Source organism: Cuculus canorus, chromosome 8, assembly GCF_017976375.1.
Source record: "Cuculus canorus isolate bCucCan1 chromosome 8, bCucCan1.pri, whole genome shotgun sequence".
Lineage (NCBI taxonomy): Eukaryota > Metazoa > Chordata > Aves > Cuculiformes > Cuculidae > Cuculus > Cuculus canorus.
Window position 1 is genome coordinate 32,693,299 of NC_071408.1, and position 20,832 is coordinate 32,714,130.

General features: G+C 43.5%; 1 protein-coding gene across 2 annotated transcripts in view; it reads right to left on the reverse strand.

The window, feature by feature from the left end:
* Window positions 1-15: 15 nt before the first annotated feature.
* Window positions 16-20,832, reverse strand: part of SELENOF (selenoprotein F) — a 30,735-nt gene continuing 9,918 nt past the window's right edge. Inside the window, exons 3-6 of one of the 2 annotated variants that reach the window (XR_008450891.1) lie at window positions 16,200-16,263; window positions 9,499-9,548; window positions 6,684-7,416; window positions 16-3,294 (exon numbers count right to left, since the gene is read on the reverse strand). Coding sequence is in view for 1 of the 2 variants with exons in the window: in XM_054072445.1 (XP_053928420.1) it covers window positions 7,285-7,416; window positions 9,499-9,548; window positions 16,200-16,263 (246 nt within the window). In the remaining variant the exon portion in view is untranslated. Of the gene's footprint in view, window positions 3,295-3,331; window positions 7,417-9,498; window positions 9,549-16,199; window positions 16,264-20,832 lie in introns of those variants that run through there. The other variant, XM_054072445.1, reaches the window with a different exon arrangement.

Here is a 20,832-nt window from a genome sequence, read left to right on the forward strand (position 1 = left end):
ACAATGAAACCGGTTGGTTTCTCTCTGAAAACATAAGGCAAACTGCTGGGATGTTGAGGTTGTAAACTGCAGCTTGGTGGATCGGCACACGCTCTAGGGACGCGTTCTGACTTGGTTTTAGTCTTGCCTTGTATGTTTTCCCTTTCAGTGCTTTCCAGAAAAGAGGCCAATTCAGTGTGTTCAGTAATTATTGAGGTTCTTTCAGCAAATCGGCCTTTGTGTTAAGTGAAGCACTGCGTTTTCCTCACCCAATACTCCGTCTTTTTACATGTAAGTAGATTTATATGTGAGCGGACGTTTGTTCAGGTGATGGGTTAATGAAAAGCTGCATCCACAATTCTTGTGCAGGAGGTTATTGCCGTGTTCTAACTGAGGACTTTTCTGTTTTACAAGGGGCCTCCTTCAAATATGTGCGAAGGAGGAAAAAAGTACTTAGAGCTTAAAAATGGCTGTAACAAAAGTGGGATTATTTGCAAGTAACTTTTTCATAAACATCGTACCCTTTTTTGTTTCATAAATAGCAGCTTTTTAAGGCTGTAGGAAGGTTAAAAGGATAGATTGAAGGAATCTTTTAAATTCCAGTATATTTAATTGAGTCAGGATTGCTTGGTTCCAGCAAGGCTCTGCATCAGCACTCTGTCCATCTGGCTTTCAGACTTGGCAACAACACAGACTTCAGAGTGATGTTCCCTTTCGAGCAGAGGCGTTTGAGAATAGATGCTGACTGCAACGAGCAGCGCTAATTACACAATGCCATTAAATACAAGGTACTACATGAGGTACCCGAGCAGAAGCCTCTGGGGACACGGATTGCTTTGGAACAGCTCTGTTCTATCTTCAAAATCATTATCTTTAAATATGAAGATGTCCATGTTAAATTTAAGGGTTTATATGACAAGAGGTCTCCTTTGTATAGAACATTTGTAGCATAATGCCAGTAGTCACTGGAAGATACATTAATGACATAATATACTGAACAGAAGCAAATTAGTGGTGTATTTTTACATTAGTGGTACCCAGGGTCTGGATTCTGAGGAATCTGTCTGGCCACAGTCTCATCTGTCTCCTGGGTTCCCGTGTATCTGGTGGTACGGAATACAGAGAGACCTTGAATTTATGATGTGTTTTCCTTTGTCTCCCTTCCTTGGCTCACCCCCAGCTCTGATTCTTACTATGAGACTTTCACAGATGTCTCCCCCCTATTTAATTAGCATTAAATAAGCAGCTCAAGAAGGGCAAGAATTCCTCATTCCTGAAGATTGCAGTGTTGGAAAAAAGCCTGAGTACAGCCTGGTGTTCTCCATTCCAGAGCCATCCTCTTCTCTGATGTACATTTTTAGCAGGAGCCCCATTAATAATTTTTACGCTTCCACCTGGAAGGAAGAGGCGAAAATGTTCCCATTTGTACTCAGCACAAAGTGTTTGAGCAAAAGGGAAACAAACAGTTTTGGTTCCCCCAAAATGCAGATGGAAATGGTCAGTGGAAGGTAGTGAAGCCCTGTGAAATTCTGCAACCCGGTACCTTTTAATCCATCTTTCAGAGTTTGTGGAATAGCTCCACAACTGCAGCTCCACACTGAACAGAGCAAAAGGATTTTGTATTTAAATGTTGATGATGATTTGTTTGTGGTTTCCCTTATCCCAATGAAATTCTGCTCTTTTCAGGGTCAGGGAGGCATCTGGTCTGAAATAAATGGGAAAGGGAACAGCCTTATCAAAGCCCCATCAGCCATAAATAAACCAAGTCCTGGAATCTTATTTAACACAAAGTCCCGTGGGAGTTTGTAGGGGATGTTTGCCTCTATTTGAGGTGATGGAAAGTCATTGCCTTTCCGGCACTGTGGTTACAAGTGCTGACTGAACAAGGGCTGCAGAATTGCGCGCCGATGGATTTGCCAATTCTCTGGATTTGTTTAGGGTGAAGGTGTACGAGTCCTGCGAGCGTTGAATCCCCACATCTCAGACCTGACTGAAATCATTGCTGTTTTACTCTGTTTTCTTCACCTGAAGAACGTATCAATTGCTGAAAATCTTTGCTAAACGTGGCCTGCAGCCAATCCTGATCCATTGCCTTTTAAGTAGAATTCTGAGCCGGCTATGTTCTAAAATAACAGGCTGTAACCAATTAATCCCACTGCTGTTAATGAAGTACAAGGCAGTGTGCTGCAAGCTTGTTAGCCACGCAAATCGCTGGTGGGTGGAAACACAAAGCCACCCGTCAGGCGGGCGGACACAACCTCCGTCCTCTTCCACACTGCTGCCCGACCATTGTTCAGCGCAGAGAGTGTTCCGCGCGGCGCCTGGCAGCGAGAAACTCCCCCAGACTGGGGAGTGTGGTGAATTCCCTCCCTTGGCTGAGGAAACGGAAGGAAAATGAATCAGGAATGTAAACACTCCCATCACTGTGTGAATGCGATGCCTTGTATAGAGAGTTCCTGCCAGAAGGGAATGGCAGGAATCGGCACAGGGAGCGCGCGTGCAGTTAATGAGCTGAATGCTGAGGAATCCTCTCCTGCTGACAGCACCGAATTGGTTTATAAATTGTTTAAATGTGCAATAGGCGTTTGACGTGAGCCATTAAGGGGAGCTACTTAGAATTGCAGAGTGAATTAGAGCTTGAGTACGTCTTTACACAGTTAAAAACAAGCAAAAGTCCTGGGATTGGAATAATGAGCTAGGAAATGGCTTCGTCAAACCCAGGAACATTTGAAACCAGAAACAACCTCTGAATTTCGCTCCTCCGAGTTAAATCGCTTTGAATTCTAGATACTCCATGGTGATGTTGACAGACATCAGGGGTGTCTTTGTATCTATCTTGTGGGGTTTGTATCTTAGAAGTTTTTGAAATGTTGAAATTCCCTTTTTGCTGATTTTAAGGAGTTAGGAAGAAGGGAAAGGCCAGTGTCCTTGGGGCTTAATTTCGCATTTCTCACATCAACTTTTACATCTCAGCCAGTGGAAACAGCACTGGTGTTTCTCCATGGAGAACATGAAGCGTCTAGGAGGAATTTCTAGGCTTCTAACCCTGTTGGTCCTGCAGGAAAACTGTTCATTGCTTTCAGTGTAAAGGTTCCACGTTGCTGATAATGAACTTCCTTGACGAAGGTGAGTGCCATCCTTTCTCTTTACCTGGGAGAAACCGCAGCCCAGAAACGGGAGATGATTCACCCGTGTTGTCTCAGCTGTGTGGGGATGGATCCTGCTGCTTCCTGGTGCCTCGGGCTTCAGGCATATCCTCCGGCAGAGGCTGCCTCAGAGGTGACCTCTCAAGGGCCGCGCTCACGTTGTGTGTTACTAGCAAGAGGGAAAAACTAATTCAGATTGAATTCATTTTCATCCTGAAAGCAGCCCTGACATTATTTATCTTTTTGCTCTGTTGCTTTGGTTCTTGGACAGCAAAAACTTCTTGTTCAGCACCAGCTGGGAGAAGGTCTGGCACTTGGGGAGAATGGGAGTAGTCAAGAGTCTCCCCTCGCTCAGAACAAACTTGCCCTCTGCTAACGGAATAACTGCTCGTGTCGCTTAATAAGAATTTTTCTTCCTGCCCATTTTAGAGCCGCAGATTTCAATACTGAGTTACTTGCAGAGACAGTGTCTCACAAGCTGTATGTGGTGATCCTCGTGCAGCAGGTGAAGGTCTGCAAGTTACCATGGCTACGCTAAGGCTTTGCCAAGTTGCCCTCGGTGGAGCTCTCGCACACGGCAGCACTGGAGTTTGCAGCTGGGAAGGACAGGCAAAGGTGTGCTGTGAGCGGGCACGGTGTGGCCTTGGCAGCTCCGGGATGTACTGAGACCCCCTCACCGCGTTTGTAACTGGTAATGACTGTCATAGAACTGCATGGTTGGAAAAGGCCTTTGAGATCACAGAGTCCAACTGTTCCTGTTCAGTTCTAAACCAGATCCCTTAGCAGCTCATCTCCCCATCTTTTAAACCCCTCCAGGGATGGGGACTCCACCACCTCTCTGGGCAGCTGTTCCAGTGCTTGAGAACCCTTTTGGGGAAGAATTTTTTCCTAATATCCAATCTAAACCTAAGGAAAAAAATTGCTGTCAAGATTCTACTGCTTCCTGCCCTCTGCTGAGGCTTTGTACAAGTGCGTTTGGGAGGGAGGTGGGTGCTCTGAACCACGGGTGTTCAATCCCAGCACACTGGTGGGTGGTGTGCTCTGTGTCTCCTGTCCTGTCCCTCGGGCTCTTTCTCTCAGACATGACAGCACCTTTGAAACAAAGTCACGGGGTGGGGCTATAACAGCTGCCAACTCCAGGAAAACCACAGCAGTTCAGAAGATGGGGTTTGCTTTCGCTGCTTTTGCTATCACTATGCTGCACCTCAGCATTCGATGGACCCTTCTCAGGTGCAGTTGCATTAATCCATTCCCTGTAAGCGGTTGAAGCACCCTAAGCACAGAACCCTTTGTCCTGATCCAACTGCCCTCACGCTGCAAGCACCGGCAGCTGATGTTCTGGGCATTCCTGAAAGCATCTCAGGTTGGATTGGAGCCCATCTGCCTTTATGGGCCAAATGTTGAGCAGTTCTAACATAACTCTACAAACTCAGCTTCCAAACTAACGGTGTAGAATGACAATAGTTTTTTACTTTTCTTTTTATTTCTTTATGGGTTTTTTGGGGGGGAGGCAGAGGGGTGGTGTCCTCATCTCTAAGGCTGCAGAGGAACATCAGGTGTGCTTTGCCTCTGAAAGCTCAGGTTCAGGAAAAGGTGTTCTCAACAGGAGCTCAGATTTCTGAACGCGCTTCTTTTGTGTGCGCTCTTCATTAAATTGGCAATCTGTTCCTGTTCTATCCATACGATAAAACAATAAAGCAAAGACTGAGCTGAATACTCAATTTCTTTCTACAATTTTAGCGTCAGCTGGAAGGTTTCCCTTAAAGCCGAAACAGAGTTTTGCCTGCTATGATCATTTTGTTCTGGTTCACTGCAGGAGTCCAACTCAGCAGGTACCCAGGAAACCCTTCCAAGCAGCTTGTGCGCTGCTTCAAATCCATCTACAGATCGCATCGATGTACAAACGGGGACAGACAACGGTTTCTCTTCTTTTTAACAGCACTGATACTCTCTCCCGCAAGAGGAGTTGCCTTTTTAACCTTCTAAAAAGACAGGAGGGGTGGATGGACGCTTCATGTTTCAACTCGGTCACGCATGCTTGCTGCTTATATCCTTCCATTAACTCCGTCAAGATTTGGCACAACAGGAGCATTATATAAGACTAAATAATTCTTACATAAATCTGAGTGAATGCCTTGTGTGAAGTTGGGCACTTATTAAGCCTCTAAGTAAAAATGAATCACTTCCTTTTAAACCTTATATTTTGTTAATTGCCACAAGCCAAACGAATCTTTGGAGCTCTCTGATTTTTCCCAGCTGCTGACTGGAGGAAAAGAAAACCCATGCTGATAAGCAGAGACTTCAGAAGAAATAATTCCCTGCTCCAACTGCCTCTTTTAGCACAAAGCCTGGCTCATTTTTGAAAGTTTCATGTTCTGAACACATGGCTGTACAGCCAAAAACCTGAGTATCAGCTGAAGGATGGAATGAGAAAGAAGAAAGCAAGGGTGGTGCGAATTTAACCCTTCAGGAACAGGATGGAGAACAGTTCAGAGAAGCGCAGGTAACGAAGCTTTTGCTAGAGGCTCACAGATCGACTAGGTTTGAGGCTCGTGGAAGATGCTCGCCATGTTCGTATCTATAGGGTTACACAGGGGTGTACCTCGCGCGTGCTTTCAACCAACGAGAATGAATATCTGTGTTTCAGTGCAAGGAATCGGGAACCTAAAGGAAGTGACCCTTCCCCTGTACTTGGGGCTGGTGAGGCCGCACCTCTAACCTTGGGGTCAGTTTTGAGCCCCTCACTGCAAGAAGGATGTTTGAGGGCCTGAGCACATCCGGAGAAGGGGAATGGAGCTGGAGAAGGGTTTAGAGCACAAGACTTACGGGGAGCAGCTGAGGGAGCTGGAGAAAAGGAGAATGAAGGGAGAACCTTATCACTGTCTAAAACTGCCTCAACGGAGGTTGTAGAGAGGTGGGTGCTGGTCTCTTCTCCCTGGTGGCCAGTGACAGGACAAGGAGAAATGGCCTCAAGATGCACCAAGGGAGGTTTGGACTGGATATTAAGGCAGAATTTCTTTACTGAAAGGGTTGTCAAGCGCTGGAACGGCTGCCCAGGGAGGTGGTGGAGTCAGCAGCCCAGGAGGTGTTTAAAAGACAAGTAGATGTTACACAGTCTAGTGGTGGACTTGGCAGGGCTGGATCAATGGTTGGACTCAGTGATTTTAAAGGTCTTTTCCAACCAAAACCATTCTGTGCTTCTACTAAATTTCTAAGATATAAAATTATGTATGAAGATAAAAACTAAGTACCAACTCAGGCCATACAGCATAACACCCGTCCAACCAAAGCCGCTGTGCATCAAGGCGTTAAACGGAAGACTTATCTGCTAATTAGACTTCGGAAAAAACCCACATTATTCTTGCTTGCCATATTTATTCACTCTAAGTGGAAAAAATCCAACAACTCATAATGGATTTGACTCATTGCCATACATCCTATCTGAAAAATCGCAACTGAGAGTGAAAAATACACATTTAAAGAGTTTATAAATGTATTTGATAAAGAGACTTCCAATACACTTGAGAAAGTCAGAAGGAAAGGCTTTTCAAGACTTACATCTCATGGTCTCTGAAGCAAAACACTTAATGCAAAGCACACCGGACATCTGACTTCATACACCTCGGGGGTTTTCTATGTAGTCTTCATGAAGGTGCACTTACTAAATGTTTCACAGCGCCAGAGCATGAGCCCCTCCATCAGCTTCCAAATGTGTGAGCTTCTATAAAAAGGACAGTTCAACTACGAAGAAGAAGAGGGCATTGGCGGTCAAGTGTCTCTGGGAGTATGTGGTTCTGATTTCCTTACGAACAGCGGCAGAAAAAAAGCATGGTGATAATTCCAATTATTTGAAGCTCTTCAGTTTTAAGAGCTTTGTAAAAACTGGCCCAATCATAACACACTGATAATTGTAAAAATTAGCTTTGATAGCTTTGAAGCCTTTTGTTAGTGATAAATGCATCAGGAGCTGAAATATATTAAGACCAGATATCGTTTGTCAACTTGTCAGCTATGTGTGCTGAAACCTCCCTTCCCAATTACAAGATGTTTAATACAGCACAAGTATTTTAAAATGAGTATAGAACCTGGAATGCTTTTTTCAGTCAGGGCACGCTACAGCTGAGAAGATTACCAGGACAAAAGGACCAAAAGCAGTGATTTACAGACGTTCTAGTTTCTCGCTCAGGAATTCTTCCACGCTGTCTGTGTTCCATTTGAGGATGCTCAGTTCTTCGGCGATGTTCCCACTGTCGTCCAGCAGCTTTAGCACAGGATCAGAACCACGCACGTACTGCAGGGAAAGAAAAGCCAGTTAACTTGGGCTGGGAAATGCATCCTCTATGGTGATACTTCCCTCCCCACCAAGGATTTAAATCAGATAAAAAGATGTCAAAGCAGGAATAGTAAAAGAGTGACACTATGAAGTAGAATCATGGAATGGTCTGGGTTGGAAAGAACCTTAAAGATCATCCAGTCCCACCCCCTGCCATGGGCAGGGACACCTCCCACTGGATCAGGGGCTCCAAGCCCTATCCAACCTGGCCTGGAACCCCTCCAGGGATGGGGCAGCCACCACTGCTCTGGGCACCCTGGGCCAGGGCCTCCCCACCCCCACTGTGAAGAATTTCTTCCTGATGTCTACTCTGAGGGCTCCAGCCCTCAGATAATATCTGTAGCCTCCTCTGGACCCATTCCAACAGTTCCACATCCTTCTTATGTAGGGGATTCCAGAACTGGACGCAGGACTCCAGGTGGGATTTCACAAGAGTGGAGCAGAGGGGCAGAATCACAGAGCACTAAAATAAATCAGTTTATTCTAGGCAAACTTTGGTGTGATACAATTTGTGCTAAGAAACCAACCTAACCTTCAGCTTTTTAAAGCTGAGAAGTCTTAAAAAACAGACAAGTTTGGTTGTACTTGATAATCTTAAAGGTTCTTTCCAACCTAAACCACTCTATGACATGTCTCACTTTGAAAGGTGGTGTTCTACTTCAGCTGTTTCAAGTTACTGAAGCTGGAGTTTTGAATCAAGCAGCTGAATGATTTTTCTCATCTAATCAACATTCTTTTCACCAGTTTATAGAAATTTCTGGTCACTTTAACAGCGTGGAGTTCTGCTATCAATTTCCAATGTAATCGCACCCTTTCCTGCTGTGTTCTATCTGTGCCTGCTCGGCTTTGCTGGTATTGTAACACTTTAATGCTACTGAAGGCTCAAATTCACACAATATGTAATGCAAATAAAAGCTTTTAACAGCATTAGAAGGCTTTAGCTTTGTAAATTTATGGAATGCTTTCCCCCAAGAGTACTTCACTTTACCCGACTGAGCTAACCGAGCTGGTTTTACTTAATGAAGGTGGTGGCATCTCTAATCTGTTTTCCCAATGTCTTGTAACATAAATACCAGATCCACTGGCACTAAACTTTTCCTGGTAGCGCTCTGTACCAACTGTAGTCCCGACTGCTCTGATGTTCAATACAGCTAAAACGTTTAAAATAAAACTGAAACCGTCAGACACGCAGAAGGACAGAAAGCTTGTGAAAGAAACTGGAGGACACAGAAACATAAATGCATGAGACAGGCAGAGGAAATCTGTTGTCGATGGAATCTGCTGCTGAGAAGACAAATCCCTTATTGCTGCCACGCACAGCTCTGAAGTGATTCCAGATGGTGCCGTTTGGTGAACAGAGATGGGAGTGCAACGTGTGAGAATCGAGATGTACGTCTGAAGGATGCTGAAGTTCACACAGGATCTTAAGAGGAAGGTGAAGTCTCACACTGGATCTTGAAGCCAAAGAACTGTTTGAGCTTAAGACAGTGCAGCTTATGCAGCTTTGCATATATGCAAGCCGTACGGAACACCATGCAGTACAGGCATTTCTATAAAGCTGTGTTTGAAGACTGTAAAGAAAAACAGAATCAGAGAACCCAGCAGGAAATTTGGAGGAGGAGGAGAAAAATCTAAGAATCACTGAATGTTTGGAAATGGCAGCTCCATCAGAAAATGAGGGGAGAACAGAACAGGAGAAAAGGAAACTATGGAAGAATAAGCTTGAGCAAATCCAGGATATCTGCAGAGTGAGGACAGAATGCAAGCATTCCTTGCATTCTTTGCCATCTGCTTATGGACTCCAGTATACTTTTTCTTGGATTAAAAACCTAAACCCCAACAACAACGGAGAACTAAACAGTTACTGAGCAATAACCCCATTCATATTAGCAGCATGAACTTGTGAAGATTTATACTGGCCATGCAAATGTGTGCCCTCTGCTAAAGGATCAGCAAACAAGAACAATCCACAGAAGGACTGTCCCCACCAGGCTTAATTCTTCCCAACACCCCAAATAAAAGCGTTAGGTTACTACTCACCTTGATTTGCAGCCCCCTGAAGAGCTTTGGCTTGTCACTCCTGACAAAAGCTGTGGTTTGGAGACAAGAGAGAAAGAGAGAATCAAACTCTGCTCCACTTTCGTTTAGTAATTTACATCCAAGCTAGTATTCCCAGCATAATTTCTTTTGGAATGATACTTTAGAAAGTATTTCAATGTCCAAAATATCCTCACAAAATTAATAATACCAAACCTCCTAGGTCTAAGGAACATCCTATTTTTGCTAGGATTTCCAACATGCTTCCTATCCGTTTGGATTTTGCTCCAACACTGGTGCAAGTGTCTAAGTTGGTTTATGTGCAGGTAGAGCCTGGCCCACGGCCTGCTGCAACGTGCCAACTGCTTCCTTGGGGAGTGCTCCACCACCCTCTGCATGAAGAACCTTTTCTTAATGTCCAACCTAACCCTCCCCTGGCACATCTTCCTGCCATTCCCTCTGATCCTATCAATGGTCACCAGAGAGCAAGATCACCACCTGCTCCACCTCCTCCCCTTGTGAAGAAGCTGTAGGCTGCGATGAGGTTTTGCCTCAGTCTCCTTTTCTCCAGGCTGAACAGACCAAGTGACTTTACCTGCTCCTCCTATGGCCCCCTCTAAACTTTTCACCAACATTCTGGCCCTGCTCAACTTTAAATCTATTTACAAATCAGCATGGACTTCATTCCTGCTCCTTACATTCAGGTTATACTGGAGGTGAATTCAGTATCTGTACCTCCATGAAGTGGATTTAGGACCCTCCTGTCAGTGGAGTCTCCCCAGGGATTAACCCTGCTGGTACAGATCGACTCTTCCAAATGCACCGGCTGTGAAGCTGCTTTTGCAAGACTAGACATCAACGAACCTCTCACAAACGGCAGCTTATCCAGCAGGTGCACGGTTAGAGAACCAGCCCCAGGACTGATGTTTCACACTGCCTCACAAAGCATGGTGCTCTCCTCAGCATCTCAAGATGTCCCCTGGCATCCTGATGCCTATTTGTACATTACTGCAGGTGGTCACCCGCACACTTTGTCAATATGTGTACACCGAGGGGCATTTATTTTCTTCTTCTCCCCCCGTGTTCCTGGTACGGATCACAATCCTGATCCCTGCCTGCTGCACCGACCACTGCACAGGAAAAACAAGTTGGAAAATCACCAGTAGCCCAATGAGCTGCTGGACAGACCAGACCATTAAAGAGGAAAATAAGGCTTGTTTTCATTTTTTCTATACAGCTATACACTAATGTCATTGTAAGCTGTGCTCGTATAGCACTTTTAGACCACTACATGCTCATACACTGCAGTTCCATTCTGATTTAACCTCACAAATACAGCATTTCCAACTCCAGTGTTTCCCATGTCCTTGTGACCCACTCGTTGCCTCGGCTGCCATCAACAGTAACACAGAACAAAGTGGCAAAGCTATTTCTTATTCTTCGTTAAACCCACAGCACGCTGAACTGTTCAATAGGGAATTTTTCTACATTTTTTCAATTTAAATCTAAAGCCAAATTCAGTCTCGAGGGCTTTATATGCAAACGGGGTTGTAAGAAGCAGGAGGTGCAGTGGGTAACTTTAATTGCAAAGCTTAAACTGTAAGAATGCAGTAAAACGGATCAAATTTCAGAAGCCAATCTGCACTGTGAACTCCACAGAGTGGCCCTTGGGGGTTAACTCAGGTTACAGCGCTTTGAGCTTGTAGCAGGTGTGAGGATTTGTTCCAGGAGTGAGGGATGAAAGCTCTTTTGGACATGAGTGGCTGTTCCTTGGCTGCAGCGTTGGGCTGAACAAGCTTGCCTAAAATGGGAACAGAATTAGGTGGAAGAAGAAAGTATTCGATAGGCAGTACTACATTTGTCACTGTAAAAGCAGCTATTACACACTTGTATCAATGTCAGATGTCTAAATCTTCTGAAAGCTGAACGTTTCCCCTGAAATTCTAGACAGCTGGAACAAAACCACTTTCTGTTAATGGCACATTTATTCCTCATGCTGATCGCAGGGATTTTCTGCATCAGTCACTTGAATTTGCAATGCAACAAAGAAAAAACACTCACTGCACAAAGAACTTCATTTGTATATACTCAATTTTGGAAGCTACAGTGAGAAACTAATGTACTGGCATGCATTAAAAATACAGAGTAACCCAGCAAACTCTCTTTTTCTTTCCACAAAACCACACCCTAAGTAGAATAAATGGCCTTTGTATGGAAATGATGGGGATGGGGGGTCAGATGCAGGTACCATGCACGTTTCCGGACACGTGGCTTTATTGTGTGAGGTGGTACACAGCTCCACCTTCAGCACTGCCCCAACAGTTTCCTCTCTATAACCTGAGATACGAACGAGAGCAGCCCTGCGGAGAAGGACTTGAGGTGCTGACTGATAAGAAGCTCAGCATGAGGCAGCAATGTGAGCTCCCAGCCCAGAAGGCCAACCATGACCTGAGCTGCATCAAAAGAAGTGTGGCCAGCAGGTCAAGGGAGGAGATTTTGCCCCTCTGCTCCTCTCTCCTGAGACTGAACCTGGAGTCCTGTGTCCAGTTCTGGAGGCCCCAACATAAGGAGATGAATCTGTTGGAATGGGTCCAGAGGAGACCACGAAAATGATCCAAGGGCTGGAGCACCTCTGCTATGAGGACAGGCTGAGAGAAGCCTGGGGTTGTTTAGCCTGGAGAAGAGAAGGCTCCGGGGAGACCTTAGAGCAGCTTCCAGTACCTGAAGGGGCTCCAGGAAAGCTGGGGAGAGGCTCTTTTCCAAGGGCCTGAAGTGACAGGACGAGAGGGAATGGCTTTAAATTGGAAGGGGGTCGATTTAGATTAGGCATTAGGAAGAAATTCTGCACAATGAGGGCAGTGAGGCTCTGGCACAGGTTCCAAGAAAAGTCGTGGATGGCCCCTTCCTCGAAGTGTTCAAGGCCAGGTTTGATGGGGGTTGGAGCAACCTGATCCAGTGGGAGGTGTCACTGCCCATGGCAGAGGACTGGAACTCAATGGGCTTTAAAGTCCCTTCCAATCCAAACTGTTCCACGATTCTACACCAGCATTATTGCTTCTAATGACCCAGTGTCTGAAAGCTACTTGCCCATCTGTACACTACTATTACCTAGTCTGATGTTGAATACTAGACTCCTATTTTCCCATTTGCTCTCCCTGTAGCAGCTTTAGAAGTTACTGCAGAGAAACAAACATTTCTATCATCCAGCAAGGGTAAGCATTTTCCACTCTGACTTCCACATGATGAACTCTGAGCTTGGTGCCGTGACACTATGTTTGGTGAATTACACACCAGGCCAGAAGTCAGAGCTGTTCTACTGCCAGCTCTGCAACCGCCCTTTCACATATCGTTAAGGAAATCGCCTTATGCTCTTCTAATATGTGTGCGAAACCAAAGCCTGCACCTTGTGTTTGAAGGCAGCCCCGAGGTGAGCCAGGCTCGACTGCCGCACAATCAACTGCAACTGAAAGGTCAGAGAAAAGGAGCAGAGAAAAGGAGCAGAGAAAAGGTGCACAGGGGCATTTTAAAGCCCCAAACTGTTCTGAAAAGAGAGGGAGATCCAAACAGTGCTTTTGAAAAGCTCAGAGCAGGTTTTGCCTACGGATGCGGTAGAAGGGAGAAATGCCCTGCTATTGTTATAATGTCACTTTGTTGTGATATAAAACGCCTCTCTGTTTTAAGATAAAGTCTCTGAAAACCGGGCTGTTGGAGTGAAAGCCTGGAGTCCTAAGAGCAGATCACTAAGGGACCTCAGAATTCCTGATGCCAAGCAACAAGTCTGGGTATCTGCACGCACACACCAAGCACTTGGTTACACACTAACGGCTGCAGCTCTTCACCTTTTCGGGACCTCAGTCTGAGATAAAGAATTTACATTGAAGGAATCACATGGCACATCGATAATTACTGTTTGCAGTCCATTAACCAAGTTACAATGCAGCTGACAATGATTTCATACAAAGCACTACACGCTTCCAAAAGCAAATCCAAGACAGAGCTCCAATCCAGCCTTCACAAAAACCCGAAGCCACGGTACTTGGTAGAAGTCACAGGGCAAGAGACATTTCTAAACCTGAAGTGTTGTCTTAGTTTGTATATCACCTGTTTAAAGAAGATCACTACAAAACAATCCACATCTCCAACTACCTCCTCCTCCATTTCATAAGAACAGTTTTAATATCAACACAAGCCTTAAGGTTAACATAACTTCCTAACTTCCTTTCACCGGTATAACAGGTAAAAATAAGCAGGAAATAAGTGATCTAAAATCCATTCTCATAACAACTTATGATTTAATAGCTAAAAGAATCCCCCTCACACTTGCAGAACTTGGGGACTCTAACAAAGTCCTTACTGACTCTGATGTCATAGTCGCACACTGTGCGAGTTCAAGGATTTAAGGACCTTGGTTCTGTAATGGATTTGCTGGGAGCGCATCCCATTTCTTAACTAAGAGTCAGGTAGGGAGAGGTGAGAATTTGAGAGTTACTCTATCAATGAACAAAATGAACGCAGAGAAATAGGAAAGAAAGGTACAGTAAAAGACCCAGCCTAATTCAGTTTTTGTTAAACAAACTGGAAAGAATGTTTGAGTCTGAGCACTGTGCCTCTTACCTCATCATGGACAGAACACGTCTGCAAACAAAAAGTCAACTTGAACCCACTCCGCTGGATTAATCACCGACCCAGCTCATTTATTACCCTATTTCAGAGCCTTGGTTTTATGGATGTCAGCCAAAACTTGTCACATTTTGTGTGTTACCTGGTATAACAAGATACTGCCTCACCCATGAATCTTGTCTCTTATGTTTTTGATGTTCTACTTTGATGGAGTTCATTTAAATGGTAAATACTTAACAACAATTCTATACAGAACAATCGCAAAACATATGTAATAAATAGGAATTAATTTTACAGTGCAGCATTGATAATGGGGCAATTGTTAAGGGAAACTTAGCAAGAAAAATATTTCAGTATTGAACTTCGAGAGACCTACAGGAAAGTGGTTGTTACCTGACTTACCACAAGAAGCTGTATTTGAAAAACAAGAGACATCGTGGCTCTTGTTCACAAAAGCGTTTCGTAGCCTGTCATGATATTACAAAGCATAACATTCAGTTTAAGATTGAGATCATCTTTTTATATTCATCCTCTTGCTGAAGACTAGATTTTTGTCATCACTTGCACTTCCTTGCTTTCCCAGTTATCTATAAATACGTCCCATCTGTAATGATTCTCACATTTCAGGCACACAGGTGTGTTGAGCAACTATTTGTGGCTAAAAGTTATACAAGCAGGAATTTATCATGATACAGAAGGACCACAAAATACTGCATTTAGTAACCACGAGCAATGCACAGGTTTTTCCAACTGTGTAACATTTACAAACCTTTATTAATTCAATAGAGTCTAATCCTTCACTATTTTAGGATGTGAATCTCATCATTAGGCACTGGAACGGCTGCCCAGGGAGGTGGTGGAGTCTCCATCCCTGGGGGTGTTTAAACATCGGGTGGGTGAGGTGCTCAAGGATCTGGTTTAGCAGTGAATAGGTACGATTGGACTCGATGATCTCAAAGGTCTTTTCCAACCAAACAATTTATGATTCTACGTTAAAAACCTCACTGTTCATCCTTTGGCAAAATAAAAGATAATCCAGAAGCAGTCCAGGACAAATGCAGTCTGTGGGAGTAAGCCAGGTCACAAAACAATTTATGCAGGTCCATAAAGACGTCACAGTCAGATACAGAAGTACCAGACACTAATCCAAGTAATTCCAATACACACACAGTGCAATTACAGAATCACAGAATGGTTTTGGTTGGAAAAGACCTTTAAAATCATCAAGTCCAGCCATCGATCCAGCCCTGCTAAGTCCACCACTAGACCGTGTCCCCAAATACGACATCTGCTCGTCTTTTAAAGCCCTGACAAAGTTAATCTCCTCACACCCCTGTGGTAGGACAGGTCATTGAAACAACTCTTGTTTTGGCATTAGAAACAGTGGGAAAGAGAAAATAGCTTTGCTCTGGTCTCACAGTCATTTTACTGAACTGTGTAGGTAGAGGAAGCAGGAGAGTCTAAAGCACTGTGAGGTGTATTCAATGTAATTCTTTGGGTAATTGGTGTAAAATCCTTTTTATTTTACTTGTTGGTCAGTCAACCTTCAAACAGGAAGGTATTAATATTGGCCATGGTAGATGGAGACGTGCTGTTCGTGCAATCCTATGTCGAAAGCTAGATTAATCTTTCTTCTCTACATCCAACCATGTCCAAAGTATGGCATTAGTATCTTCATCACAGGAAAAGAAAACCCCAAAGTTCTGCTGTCACCAAAGCTCTCCCAGAATTCATATGGAAATTCCAGCTTGAAATTTCTCACAGGTGGTTTTCCTACGGCTTCCTCCCACCACACAGTGAGGCTATGGATTTTCCTTTCAAAAAAAGGAAATTAAGTTCACTTTAGTGAATCCACTGACAGAACAATTCTACCGCAGGATCTGTGAAAAGGCACCAGTTCCATAAGCACACAATACAATTTCATCTATCAGTTAATGGAGAACAATTCCATGAGTCTCAGGTCAGTGCAACTCTCCTGATATAATGCATGAAATTTATGACTACTTCTAGTACTTAAAAGCACATTTTGTCACTCAGCTGTGACAGTATTTCATATTTGAAAGCACAGCAGTGGCTTTACTCACCCTGGACTTGAGGGAACCTTCCCAACTTTCATCCACATACCTCTAGGACAGCGCCTGCATAAAGCTGTAATGATAAACAGAAGCTGTTAATGACAAAAAGTCTCAAATCCTCATTTACTTATGGCGTGGTATCTGTGGAACTGGTTTTCTTTGAGGAGACAATATTGTGTTGATGGTACCTACAAATAAGATCCTAAATGGAATCACAATTCCAGACCTGCCACCAATTTATCCATCTGTTTATTCACTCAACATACATGATAATGTTACACCAAAAATGTAAAAACTGGAAAAAGAGGATCATTTCAGGCATACCAGCACTTGGAAGCAAAGGTTCATTAAAAAATAAAACACAATCGGACACATTACAATGGGAATTATGAACCCGTAACAGGAAAACTTGATTTCTTCCTCCCTGCAGGCACTAAGAAAGTCTCATTAAGTGAAGTTTTAGTTTTCACTTTAAACTTGGATTGGACAGAGAAATAGCGTTTCTAATAAAGACAAGGCAGTGATGCCTCACTTGGGCTCACTGTTAGTAGTTCATTGTAGTTAATCGTGAGTGCAGAAAGAGGGCAGCTCACACTAACAGGCTGAAGGAATAGACGCAGGCTGGGCCATCCGCAATGCTGGCACTTGGATGTGAATAAGGGAATCACTTCTGTCAGCTAGGCAAGATGCTCGGATTCAATGTTCTTAAAGCAAAGAAGAAGCTCATTTAAACTTAAGTAGTATCTAAATAAAAACACCTATTGATCTTCCGTACTGTCACATGGTTGTAAACTTCTTTGGGGTTTTTTGTAACACACAATTGATTCTACAGTTCACTGAATCAAATATAAGTTAATACATCAAATGTATAAAACATAAATTAATAGCACATTTTTCCAGCTACTAAAACAGAAGTTCATACTGTAAAGTCCGGCATTTTAATCCTACCCATCATCATTACTTGCAACAAATCATGTTCTTCTAACCCTGAAACCGCATTCTTTATAGAGAAACTGACCTCAAGCCTCAGTTAAAAAAATTTAATTCAATTAATTACCTTCTACAAATAATTAAGACCTCTGCTTTCATATTCTTTCACACAGGTTTTCATAATAAATATGCAAGTCAGGACATGGAAAAATATCACCTTAATGAAGTGAATTTACATTGCACTTAAAATACGAACTGTGAATACCCTTGTCACAAAGAATTTCTTCATAATGTCTAATCTAAATCAACCCCCTTCCAATTTAAAGCCGTCCCCTGTTGTCCTGTCACTCCAGGCCTTTGTAAAGGAGGACCCCCCAGCTTTCCTGGAGCCCCTTCAGGTACTGGAAGCTGCTCTAAGGTCTCCCAGAGCCTTCTCTTCTCCAGACTAAACAACCCCAACTCTCTCAGCCTGTCCTCATAGCAGAGGTGCTCCAGCCCCAGTTCATCTTCGTGGCCTCCTCTGGACCTGCTCCAACAGTTCCATGTCCTTCTTATGTTGGGGATTCCACAACATGGGACTCCAGGTGGGGTCTCAAGAGAGAGTTCATAGCAAGTAGACACACAAATAAATGGCCTTTTTCTGCCTAGGTAAATCATCATTTTATATATGTGTATACAGAACTAAGTACACTCGAAGGTAGGACAACAATAAAATGAGCATTTTCCAATCTTCATTACTGCAAATAACGCTAACAGTTTACGTCTTCCTTTCAAACAAGGACTTCTATAGAACAAGATCACAGGAGGAATCTAAAATACATAACACAACTTGTAATTCCCAGCTACTCCCAGTGTGCAACTCCCAGCCAAGAGCTGACAGAAGTCAAGTTTAACAAAGAAACCAGCCCCATCACTGATGTCTATATTTTAAGCTTATAACTCCACTGTAATTGAAGTCCCACTGTGCTGGTACAGAGAAGCTGAGATTCACGCTGGGACAACAGCTGCTCTCTAGATGGCCAGACTAGATAAAAAGAAAAATCAATTGGCTTCATTTATAACTCTAAACAAAGGTGTCTTTTGCAAGAAACATAGGTTTATTTGCATCTCATAGTCCACCACAAAAGCTGACTTGTTAACATCTACTGCTGCTGCCACCCCATGGTGTCCAGAGCAGACGTCCTCCAGACTTCTGGTGAAGGCATGCACTGTTTTCAAGGGTTACTCATGGCGAGTCAGTTCATCGCACAATGCTTAACTCATAACTTAGTTCATTTTAAAATAAAGCTTCCCTTGTTTTAGTGCTCATGAAAGTGAGTTTAGCACTACAGCAACGAAATAAAGCCTCTCTAAACTAGTACTGGTGTCCATTCTAACGTCCAAACCAAGCGCTGGTATGATTTCCAGGCTGATTCATGTCTGCATCTAAAAAAATAACATAGCTTTTCTAAAAAACATCCTAAAAATGTGCTTTCTAAGGCCACTGTGGCAAAATCTGAACTTTTCCCTCATCTTTTACAAAGCACCAAGTTGAGTTAAATGTCATCCAAAGGCTTTTTGTAAGCACTCGAATGTCTTTCAACAGTTCACGCTGATGTAATGAAGATGGCTTTGTACAACTGAGAGGAGGAAAATGACACCATCAGTCCTGTCTGCTCTAATGAGGAAGGAAAGTGGCAATTAGAATAAACCACCATTTACATAATAATGGTGTTGGATAAAAATACATGTTTTAAAATAATTGTTCCAGCAATTAAATACAAGGAACTTTACCTTCAGTGAAACAAAACATTTCACCTGTTATTAAGAAGGGAATTGAAGTAATTTCTGCACTGCAAAATTCCAGCAGTGCTTCATTTACAAACAGAGACAGAATTGTCACAGTTAGCACTGGTGAAAACTCCAGAGGAAATGTTACATTCCTACTATGAAGCAGCTATGTAACTGTTAGTGCTTACAACCACAAAGGAACTGAGATCAAACCAGACAGGAAAGAACAGCTATGAAGATTATCTGAGGGCTGGAGCACCTCCAGTCCAAGGACAGGCTGAGAGAGTTGGGGTTGTTCAGCCTGGAGAAGAAAAGGCTCCAGGGAGACCTTAGAGCAGCTTCCAGTACTGAAAGGGGCTCCAAGAAAGCTGAGGAGGGACTTTTTCCAAAGCCTGGAGTGATAGGACAAGGGGAAATGGTTTGAAGCTGAAAGAGCGGAGACTGAAATGAGATCTTGGGAAGAAATGTTTTCCTGTGAGGGTCGAAAAGCACTGGCCCAGGTTGCCCGCGGAAGTGGTGGCTGCCCCATCCCTGGAGGGGTTCCAGGCCAGGTTGGATGGGGCTTGGAGCCCCTGATCCCGTGGGAGGTTTCCCTGCATGTCAGTGAGGTCAGAATTGGATGGGCTTTAAGTTCCCTTCCAACTGAAACCATTCCATTATTCTATGAAAATGAAGTTAAGCTCTGAGAACAAGCAGTAAAACAGAACTTAGGGCTCCTGCTAAAACTCTGAAACTTTCCCTTGCCTCAGACACAACACCATCTTCCACTGAACATTCACCAACAACCAATCTCTTCTCAATGTAAACAACTTTTGTCCTTAGGAAATTTACTGTAATTTTGTTTACCTATTGCTGTATCAGTAGATCTACCAAGCAAACCTCCTCATCCCCTATGGACTCAGTATGGTTTTACCTCAAAAGAAGTCAGGAAACGTGCAGACATAATGATTCTTACTGGCCAAAGCTGCTCGGTACGTAAAATCGGGTAATATTTTAAAAGAGGATCTTGGTCTATGATCTTTATTTTTTTAAGGAGACTAACTGTTAGTTTGTCCCACCCACCCAGGAAGCAAAATGAGTTAATAGTTTATATTTCTTCTTCTGAGAATCAAAATCACAGAGGAAAGAGATTTTGGTGCAAGTTCCTCCTGCTCTTCCCTAAGCTCTTATAATCCATTTGGTACTTTTACTAGAAAACTACATTAATTAAAGTAAAGGAATATGCACAGAGATACAAACTATGAAGTATTTTCTCTTCTGTTGGGGAGAGAACGCAGAGTGTTTGGATGGGCAGTTAGGAGTTTTCAGAATCACTCCCATCTTCCTCTTCCCTGAAGACAGCAAACGAGCAAGAATCTGGGGGTTAACAGGGAGCAGTTGGAAAGCCTCATTGCTGGGAACATTATGAATTACTGTTCTGTTACACAGAAAGCTAATAAAGTCATCGCTACACACACACCATTCACGAACTGATGTTGTCAGTAAATTTAGCAAGACAGAAACTGCTCCCATTCAGCACTCATTACCCTGTGCTGGGAGATGCCTAACCCTAAATAAGGGTTTGGGAACAAAGAGTCAAACAGACAAACCCCAGTGATGTGAAATAGCGCTGTTCCTGCGATCAGTGCTGTGTGTTACACACAAATTCCTCTGGACAAAGCTGAGGCAGAATCTGAGCTCTCATTTCTTTGCAGGGAAGGAAATTCCAACTGAATACAAGGGTGAAAAGAAGTCAGAGCGAGGGCTTAAGCACTGGAACGATTTACTAAGAAAGGTGGCAGAATCTGTATCCTTGAGACTTGCAGAACTTTTGAGTAAGAATTCAACTCCTCTATTCTGTACGTACGTAACAGAGTTGTGCGTTACTGATACAAGCTTCATCTTAGAGAGAACGTGTCATTTACCCAAGTGTTTTATTTTGGGAGTTAAACAATCTCCTCCT